This window comes from Trichechus manatus, unplaced genomic scaffold (assembly GCF_000243295.1).
Source record: "Trichechus manatus latirostris isolate Lorelei unplaced genomic scaffold, TriManLat1.0 scaffold00165, whole genome shotgun sequence".
NCBI classification, from domain to species: Eukaryota; Metazoa; Chordata; class Mammalia; order Sirenia; family Trichechidae; genus Trichechus; species Trichechus manatus.
In genome coordinates, this window is record NW_004444101.1 from 2276858 (window position 1) to 2286930 (window position 10073).

Sequence of the window (10073 nt, forward strand, 5' to 3'; positions counted from 1 at the left end):
TTCTTGTCTCTCCCAGGGTGTCAGTCGGTCATGCTCTCTCCGAAGGCCCTTGAGGAAGACCCCTTCTTGTCTCTCCCAGCTTCTGGTGCCCGAGGCAGCCCTTAGCTTGCAGCTGGGAGGGCCCTGAGGGGACATCTGGGAGGAATGAAGGGCTGCTGGCAGGGCTGCCCCTTACCATGTACAACCACACACCTCCCACATGACATTGTTTAGGGGGTCCCAGCCCCGGGATTGCCGGCAGGGAGCAGGGTTGTCAATGAAGTGCCCCCAGTTTTGAGAGGGGGTTCCCAGAGCTTGTTCCCCACACTGGGCATCCCAGGAGAAAATGCACCGCACTTCTGGAGCAGAGGGAGGGATGAAGGGGGGTGTGAGAGGTGGTGGGGTGCGATAGGGCTGCAGAGAGAAAAGTGGGGAGCAAGGAAGAGACGCTGCAGGCTCAGACAGGGGCGACTCCTAGGCAGGGGGAGGCAGGGCCGGGAGAGGGCAGCCCTCTGGGCCTCGAGCTCCAGGCCTGGCCCGGGAAGGTTAGCAGAGGGCCCAGGCCACCTCCGCAAGCCTCTCTCCAACCTAATCCCTAAGCTCTGGCCACTCAAAATAGCACAACATCCTGTCCCCTGGAGTCTCAGCTATCTGGTGCTGCTATAACAGAAATACCACACGTGGGTGGCTTTAGCAAACGGAAATTTATTTTCTCACAGTTTAGGAAGCTAGAAGTCCAAATTCAGGGCACCAGCTCTAGAGGAAGGCTTTCTTTTTGTGCTGAGTGGGTTCTGACTCATAGCCACCCTATGTACAATAGAACAGGACACTGCCTGGTCCTGCGCCATCATCACAATCATTGCTAAGCCTCTGTGTCAATCCATCTCGCTGAGGGTCTGCTCTTTCTTGCTGACCTTCTACCTTACTTTCCATTTCAGAGCCACTTAGAGAGCTACAGGACCCACGGGGTGTCCCAGAGCAGGTGACTCATCTGTGAGCATCAGTGGGGCCCTTTCTTGCCAAGAAGAAGTGAGCCATGGTGAATCACGTACTCTAAGCCTTGACATGGGACCCAGATACATTGAAAACTCCACCACAGTATTCAGGAACATTCTGTGCAAAGTTTGCTTAGGGACCCAGAATAGAAAAGTTCTAGCCAAAAAAAGGATAATTATTCAGTTACTTGAGAACTGAAAATAGAGGGTTAAAGCAAGAAGATTTTTTCTAGATGATTTCAGGCCCGTCAGTCAGTACTGTGTTCCCTTGGGCAGGAGAAGGCCTGGGCTCCAAGGGGGTTCTTTCTTTTAGCGCATTGTCGCTGACAGAGCTCACGGTATTTATTGAAAGTTTCAGCTGTCACTTCTGTACAAATAAAAAGGATGAAGTGGGCAGCGACCGCACGTAAGAGATATTTTTAGGTGTGGACGGCCTTACAAACTGGAAGGATAACATTTCGAGGAGAGAGCGCCTGATCCCAGAATAGCCCACCACATTCAGCCTCAGCGTATGGCCGGTTGTCTTGGCTTCCTGGGTCAGGGACTTTGCTGTTGCAGACGGCCATCTCAGAGATGACAACACCTCCTTCCAAAGGCATCTCAGCTCTCCTCCTGGGGCCACAGGGGACAGGGGGACATTGTTCGGGATCAGCTGTCTCCCAATGAGTCTATAAAACCAGGTGCCGTGAAGTGGACTCCAACTCATGCTGACCCCATGTATGTCAGAGTAGAATGATGCTCCATAGGGTTTTTGCAAGTAGATTGCCAGACTTTTTTTCTGAGATGCCTCGGGGTGGACTCAAACCTCCATCCTTCCAGTTAGCAGCTGAGCGCTTTAACCATCTGCACCACCCAGGGACTCTGGAATGAAGAATACCAAACCCGACCTGTTGCCTTCGAGTCGATTCTGACTCATAGCAACCCTATAGGACAGAGTAGAACTGCCCCCTAAGGTTTCCAAGGAGTGGGCGGTGGATTCGAACTGCCGACCTTTTGGTTAGCAGCCAAGCTCTTAACCACTGCGCCACCAGGGAGTGAAGAACGGGGGCTGTTAATTCAGTTTACTACAGAGAGGAGGGGGCTGGGTTACGGAGATCCACGGTTTCCCTTGAAACGCACCCATCCGGGAGGCCTTGCCTCATCCTCCCTGGGTTAGAGGAGGGAGAGAGGCCGGGTTTGTGCTCAGGGGGGTCCCCCTCAAGCGGAAGGACAGACACACGGGGCTGAGATGTCTGCTATGTGCTGAGTACTATTCTAGGCACCAAGATTACAGGTGTGAACAAAACAGACACAAATCCTGTCCCTCTGGCACTCACAGCCACTGAACAAAATAAATGCGTAAGGCCGTGCAGCAAAAGGTGGTAAGTGCTGCAGAGAAAAGTCCAGCAGGGGCGGGGGAGATGGGGGGCTGGGGGCACTGGAAAGGTTGGCATCTTCATTTCTTACAGCTGCTGTGACAAACGACCACAAATTGGGGGGCTTAAAACAATGGAAATTTATCCTCTTGCAGTTCTGGAGACTGGAAAGCAAGGTGTCAGAGGGCCGTGCTCTCTCTGAAGGCTCTAGGGGAGAGTCCTTCCTTGTCTCTCAGCTTCTGGTGGCCCCACACGCTCTTTGGCCTGCAGCCCCATCAGCTTCTGGTGGCCCCACACGCTCCTTGGCCTGCGGCCCCATCAGCTTCTGGTGGCCCCACACGCTCCTTGGCCTGCGGCCCCATCACTCCATCTCTGCTTCTGTCTTCACGTGGCTGTCTTCCTGGTGTGTCTCTCCATCTCTGTGCCTTTTCTCCTCTTTTCATAAGGACCTAAGGTCTCTGAGTGGCTCAAAGGGTTTGCTCTTGACTACTAACCTAGAAAAAGGAACCCTGGTGGTGCAGTGATTAAGTGCTCGGCTGTTAACTGAAAGGTTGTTGGTTCAAACCCACTAGCCGCTCCACAGGAGAAAGATGTGGCAGTCTGCTCCGATAAAGATTACAGCCTTGGAAACCCTATGTGGGCAGTTCTGCTCTGTCCTATAGGGTTGCTATGAGTTGGAATCAACTCGACGGCAACAGGTGTGCTTTGGGGTTGTGTACTAACCCAGAGGTGGGTGGGTTGAACCCACCTGGCAGCACCTTCAGCCTTCAGTATGGATTACACCTCAACATAAAGAAAACGAAAACCCTCACAACTGGACCAATAAGCAACATCATGATAAACAGAGAAAAGACTGAATTTGTCAAGGATTTCATTTTACTTGGATCCACAGTCAACGCCCATGGAGCAGCCGCCAAGAAATCAAAGCTGCTACTAGGGAAGCCAAGATCGAGAAGGGGAGAGTGTTGACATGTCGTGGGGTTGGTAACCAATGTTATAAAACAATATGTGTACTTATCGTTTAATGAGAAGCTACTCTGTTCTGTAAACCTTCATCTAAAGTAGAATAATAAATAAATAAATCGAACAACGTATTGCATTGGGCAAAGAAAGTGCCGTCTTGGAAGAAGTACAGCCAGAATGCTCCTTAGAAGCAAGGATGGCGAGACTTCATCCCACATACTTTGGAGATGTTATCAGGAGGGACCAGTCCCTGGAGAAGGACATCATGCTTGGTAAAGTAGAGGGTCAGCAAAAAAAGAGGAAGACCCTCAATGAGATGGACTGATACGGTGGCAGCAACAGTGGGCTCAAGCATAACAAGGACTGTGAGGACGGCGCAGGACCAGGCAGTGTTTCGTTCTGTTGTCCACGGGGTCACTGTGAGTAGGAACTGATCCGGTGGCACCTGACAACCACCGCAACAGTCAAGTGCTAAAAAGCAAAGGTGTCACCTTGAGGACTAACGTGTGCCTGTCCCAAGCTGTGGTATTTTCAATCATCTCATATACATGCGAAAGCTGGACAGTGAATAAAGAAGACTCAAGACGAATTGATGCCTTTGAATTATGGTGTTGGATATATTGACTATACCATGGACTGCCAGAAGAACAAAAAATCTGTTTTGGAAGAAATATAGCCAGAATGCTCCTTAGAAGCGAGGATGGCGAGGCTTCGCCTCACCTGCTTTGGACACGTTATTGCGAGGACCAGTCCCTGGAGAAGGACACATGCTTTGTAAGGTAGAGGGTCAGCAAAAAAAAGTAAGACGCTTGAAGAGATGGACTGACACCGTGGCTGCAGCAGTGGGCTCCAACAGCAATGATTGTGAGGATGGCGCAGGACAGGGCAGTGTTTTGTTCTGTTGTCCATACAGTCACTGTGGGTCAGAAGTGACTCCGTGGCGTCTAGCAGCAATAGCGGCACTGGGGAAGAAAGGCATGCCGATCTGCTGCTGTAAAGGGTAAAGCCAGGGAAACCCTGTGGAGCAGTTCTACTCTGTAACACGTGGGGTCGCCAGGAGTTGGAAGTGACTCGACATAATGGGTTTGGTTTTGGCTTTTCATAAGGACCCCAGTCATACAGGATTAGGACCCACGATACTCCAGTATGATGTCAGGTTAACTTAACTAATAACATCTTCAAAGACCTCCTTTCCAACCAAGGTCACGTTCAGAAGTACCAGGTATTAGGACTTCAACATGTCTTTTTGGGGACACAATTCAGCCTTTAACAGGTGGTGTGGGGGTCCTCATGGCGAGTCCCATAGACACCTGGGGGAAGGGTGTTCCAGGCTGAGGGTGGACCATGCTTGGGTGACGGAGGACAGTGAGGGGCAGGAGAGGCTGACGCTCTGTCTACCTTGAAGGGCGGTGCCCTGGGCTGCCGTCGGAAGACGCCTTGCTCCCCCCTTCCCACGCTGTCACGTGTCTGGCCCCACAGCCCCTAAAATCCCAGGGCTGGGAGGGACGCCCCTCAGCCCCAGCTCTCCTTCCAGGGTCTGGGCACATGCAGGACTTCCGGGAAGCCCCCACAGGTGCCTTCCAGGGCCCTCACCTCCAGAGCCAGGCACCACGTTGGTGCTGGGCCTGGCAGGAAGCTGTGTAGGAGCCGAGCGGCAAGCCCCACTGCCGTCTAGAACTGATGGCTTCTTTTCCGTCTGCAGGAGCTACGGGGAGCTCACGGACTGCACCAGACACGTGGCCGAGAAGCTGCGCTGCTTCTGGCCGAACCCCGAGGTGGACCGCTTCTTCATCGCCGTCCACAAGCACTACTTCAGGAGCTGCCCCGTGTCCGGCCTGGCCGTGCGGGACCCGCCCGGCAACATCCTGTGCCCCTTTGTCGTGCTGCCCATCATGGTCACCCTGGTTGTGACAGTGCTGGTGGCCTGGAGGAGCAGGCGCCAGGAAGGCATCGTGTAGGTGGGCGCAGCTGCCCCCAGGCCAGGGCGCCCTCTGCACACAGAGGGAGGCCGGGTAGGGCCAGGAGCCCCGGGCCTGCCCAGCGACAGCGTCTGGGCCCTTCCAGCAAGGCATGCCCCAAGCCCCCCTCTTCCCCCAGCCGAGGAGAGCTGCAGGATTTCAGAGGGTCCCTAGCCCAGGCATTCACCTTGAGTGACCCCGAAAGGGCAGCCGAGGTACTCAAAGGTAGGGGGCGTCACTGTCGTTTATTTCTGAGGAAGAGTCCCAAGCTCTGCTTCTCCCGATGTGCTTATAAACCACCGCGGCTGTGTTCCCACCTCCGGCCGGACTGCTTACCCGAGACACTGTTTGTGGATGAAGAGTTTGTGATTAAAAGGCTCTTCTTAAATGTGCAAAGGTCCTTCTTTCTTAATGTCTACATTGGGAGTGTGGGGCATTGGTGGCTCAGTGCTAGATCTGTTGCCTTCCACACAGGAGACCTGGGTTCGATTCCTGGCCAATGCACCTTACACGCAGCCGCCACCCGTCTGTTAGTGGAGGCTTTTGTGTTGCTATGATGCTGAACTGGTTTCAGCGGAGATTCCAGACTAAAACAACTAGGAAGAAAGGCCGGGTGACCTACTTCCAAAAATAAACCCATGAAAACCTCATCAATCAGTCCAACTCGCAACCGATCACAGGGATGGCGCAGGACCCGGCAGCGTTTTGTTCAGTCGTACATGGGGTCGCCATGAGTCCCGGGCGGCAGCTAACAACACCACATTGGGAGAAGTAGGGTGGGGGCAGAAACACCAGGCCCTTGACATTCTGGTTTTCTCCAGCAGGAGGCACCCCTCCCCTCACAGGGACCTTTGGCGGGGGACGATGTCGGTGAGGCCCCCATGTAGGTGACGTGCTGTATGTATGTTGACGCCGCCCCCTGTGATTCTCATAGCCCTCCATTGCACTTCACAGGCTAGAACCCCTTCTTGGAGGACTGAGCCCACAGATTTGAAAAACTGGGTTCCTTCGGTTTACCAGGGTCCCTCCCAAGAAAGCTTCTGCTCTCACAGGCCTGGCAGCCCTGTCTGGACTCTCATCACCCCAGTCCCTGGGGGGGTCTCCCTTCTCTCCTCTGCAAGGCAGCATCACCCAAAGGCCGCCCACTTACAGCCAAGCTTCCCAGAGGTCTGGATCCCGGAAGGGAGCCCCCAACGGCCCCTCCAGATGTCCTCGGAGCTGACCCAGTTCTCAGGTCCCTGCACCCCCAGTCGCCCACCATGCACCCTCTCTGCCCTCCAGCCCTCCTTGGATGGCTAACTGGGGTGTCCTCTACCCAGCACCCTGAGGGCAGCCACCCCCCCACACATCAGGAGGTTCAAGGCCATCCCTTCTGGACTGTCCAGCTTCAGCTCACCGCTATGTGGGGTCACCCCCCATCCCCCAGCCAAGCCTGGTATGGCCCGGGCTACAACACCCTTCCTCCCTGGATGTCTCTTCCCCTCGCCCCTCCCCCCAGGCTGTCCCCAGGGACTCGCACCCACTAGGCAGAACCCAAGGAGGCCTTGGGGGCTTTTAAAGGAAAATGGCACCACCGGCCAGAGGGGCCCTGGGTCAGGCTTCTCGGAGCTTCTCCAAGGAAACTCGGCTCAGGAAAAGCAGGAGAGCAGGGTCACGGCCTGGGGTGCATCCTGTCTGTTGGGGAGCAGGGTGCGGCTCCTGACCAGCAAGGATTCCAGCATCTACATGGGGTCACAGGCTGGGGTTGGCACCGTCAGGCAAGTTTGTCACCAGGGTAAACAGCTGTGAGCAAAGGAGGAGGAGAAAGGAAGGCGCAGGTGAGGACGTGCAAGGCTGCCGCAGGGCCGAAGGAGGTAACGCAAAGCCATGGGGGCGAGCCCGGCCTCAGCACCCCACCGCCCCTCAGTCACGGGCAGGGCACCTTGGCACGTGTGGCCCCGCGCCACCAGGAACGGATCTCAGAGCTGGGAGCCGGGCCCTGGGTCACTCCTGTCCCGTGCAGTTGAAGGTCGGTGAGGCCATCCTCAGGACACCACCCAAAGTCATCAGGTGGGCCCAGAGCCGGGCAGGTACTACGTGCCCAGAGGTTATTATTAGGATGCTCTCAGACAGAACAGACTGTGTGACGCCATCACTTTACAACTCTCCCAGCTAACAGAGCAGAACAGGCGAGGGATGATTCTAAAGAATCTGTATCTGACTTTGTCATTGCATTTGAGTACACATGGAGGCTATTCCTGACTCACGTGGCTGCAGGAGCTGACGAATCCAAGGTCAGCAGGTCAGAGGGCAGGCTGCTGGCTCATGCGCTGAGCAGGCTGACGAATCCCAAAGCCGGAGGTCACATGATGATGAGCCGAATGAAGGATCCAGAGCCAACTTGGAAGGGGTACAGCCAGAATGCGCCTTAGAAGCAAGGATGGTGAGACTTCGTCTCACATACTTTGGACATGTTATCAGGAGGGACCAGTCCCTGGAGAAGGACATCATGCTTGGTAAAGGAGAGGGTCAGTGAAAAAGAGGAAGACCCTCAATGAGATGGATTGACACAGTGGCTGCAACAATGGGCTCAAGCATAACAACAATCTTGAGGATGGCGCAGGACTGGGCAGCGTTTCATTCTGTTGTACATGGGGTCACTATAAGTCGGAACCGCTTGATGGCACCTAACAACAACAATATACGTGTACCTGATCTGGAAATTCACTTTCAGTAAAAGAGTTAGCTCTGCTGTGGAGGCTAGGAGGACCAACAAAGCTTTCCGTGTTCCCCATGTCCTTGTCACCCCGTGTTTCGGCAGTTCACGCAGCCATTGCCTGGACCCTACCCACCCAGGGAGCCCTCTGCCGGGGTCACGCAGACACGGCATCATTAGCATAGCAGAGGGAACCCCATTCCACAGCAGGGTCACGTCCACAGGTACAGGGATCGGGACTCCAGCACACATCTTGGGGGACACAGTCAATCCATAACAGTGGCCCGCTCCTGCACCGCCTGGGCAGCCGCCACCCTTGGCCACCTGTATGCCGCAGGACTGGCCTCTGGGGGCTCCTCCCCTCAGCTGGGGCTGTTGAGTAGGCGGTTGACTTTTAAAGGAAAGTGAATTTCTAAGATGACCCGCAAATCGTTCCTGGACGCGCTATTCTGAGAAGTCCTTCTGCTGAAGCCATGTGGGCAAGAGACCCGAAGGGGTCTGACCCCGCGCTGTCGCAGGACAGGGTGGATGCCTGCCAGGGTCACACGGAATGACTCCGGGCACCCCCAGCTGCGTTGGAGGAGCAGTGGGTCTCCTCAGGCCCACCCACCTCCGGGAGCCAGTGTGGGGCGGGGAGGGCAGGGCGGCCCTGGGGGCTGCCCACGGTGGGGCCCACTCAGGCCCCTTGCCGCCCCTGCCTACCTGTGTCCCAGGGGCTACTGGGAAGTGGAATCCCTGGGCTGTGCAAACTGTTTGTACTTGGCTACTAACCTAAAGGTTGGCAGTTCAAATCCGCCCAGCGGCACCTGGGAAGCAAGGCCTGGTAATCTGCTTCGGTAAAGATTATAGCCAAGAAGACGCTATAGAGCACAGTTCTACCCTGTAACACGTGGAGTTGCCAGGAGTCGGAACCGGCTCGATGGCAATGGGTTTGGTTGGGTTTGGTTTATTTGGGAAGTGGAGGAGGGGCAAAGGCGAAGTGCAAACTCCCCACAAACTACCACCCACTGGTTTTCGCCCCACTTTACAACCTGACTTCATAGCTCCTCCCCACAAGGGTGCTGAGGGGGGCCCGTGATCTCAAGAGCTGCTCCACCTTGGACCCTTGCACGGACAACCCTGGGGGCCTGCTTGGAAGCAGGGCCACCTTCTTTAAGCTGAGGCACTTTGGGCTTCTTGGACAGTTGAGGGAGGGGGCCCTGTCAGGAGAGCCTGGAATTCCTGCTAGGCTAGCTGGAGAGGCTGAGGACAGCTTTAACCTGAAGAGGAAAACTGGGGGTCCCCGGGTGGCACCAACGGTTAAGTACTCCACTGCTAGCCGAAAGGTTCACGGTTCGAAGCCACCCACAGCCACCTCGGAAGACAGGCCTGACAATCTGCTTCCAAGAGGTCACAGTCTTGAAAACCCTATGGAGCACAGTTCTACTCTGCACAGGTGGGGTCGCCATGAGTCAGAATTGACTCGACAGCAATGAACAACAGCGAGATCGACTGGCCTTATTTGTATCCAAGCTGGAGAAATGGCCCCCCTCCAGAACTTTGCTATGGCAATTGTTAGAAAAAAATCATTAGGAAGTCCAAGAACCCAAAAACGCAAGAAAGAGAAGGAGTTCAGTAACTGGGAGACGCAATTGGCCATCGCGTGCTATTGCTTCCAGAGCTGCTCATATTAATGAGCTCCCCGGGATAAGACTGCTTTGGAGACAGTGTTTCCGGTAAGCCAAGAAGTGGTTCTGAATCGAGTTAATCTTCAAAGAAAGGGCATTCCTGTCAGATACCCAACTTAGCAGGGAGCAGGCTGCCTGGGAGATGGGAAGGGGAGGGGAGGCAGCCCAAGAATGCAGAAGGAGCCTGTGACAGAACATGTTATTCCTTCTGCAAAACAAGCCCTGAGCACCCAGGGGAAGCAAATTGCCTCTTGCTCACCAAAAACGAAAACCAGTTCAGTCTCCCTGGAGGACCCTCTAGAAATATGCACCAAAAGTATTAAAATGTGTATTCCCAGGAATTTCGCTTCCAGGAATTTATTCCAGGACACAAGCAGAGATGTGCAAAAGGACATGTGTGGAATGAGCTTCACCTGGAGTTATTTATAAGCGCAAATGAGTGAAAGAGCTCCGTGCCCGAC

The 10073-nt window shown here is 54.7% G+C and overlaps 1 protein-coding gene across 1 annotated transcript in view; it reads left to right on the forward strand.

Annotated features, from left to right (window-relative positions):
- The window catches only part of RAMP1 (receptor activity modifying protein 1), a 49206-nt gene extending 43611 nt beyond the window's left edge, over nucleotides 1-5595 (forward strand). Inside the window, exon 3 of the mRNA XM_004386494.2 lies at nucleotides 4995-5595. Within this exon, the coding sequence (XP_004386551.1) occupies nucleotides 4995-5250 (256 nt within the window). The 3' untranslated portion in view covers nucleotides 5251-5595. The remainder of the gene's footprint in view (nucleotides 1-4994) is intronic.
- Nucleotides 5596-10073: the final 4478 nt, after the last annotated feature.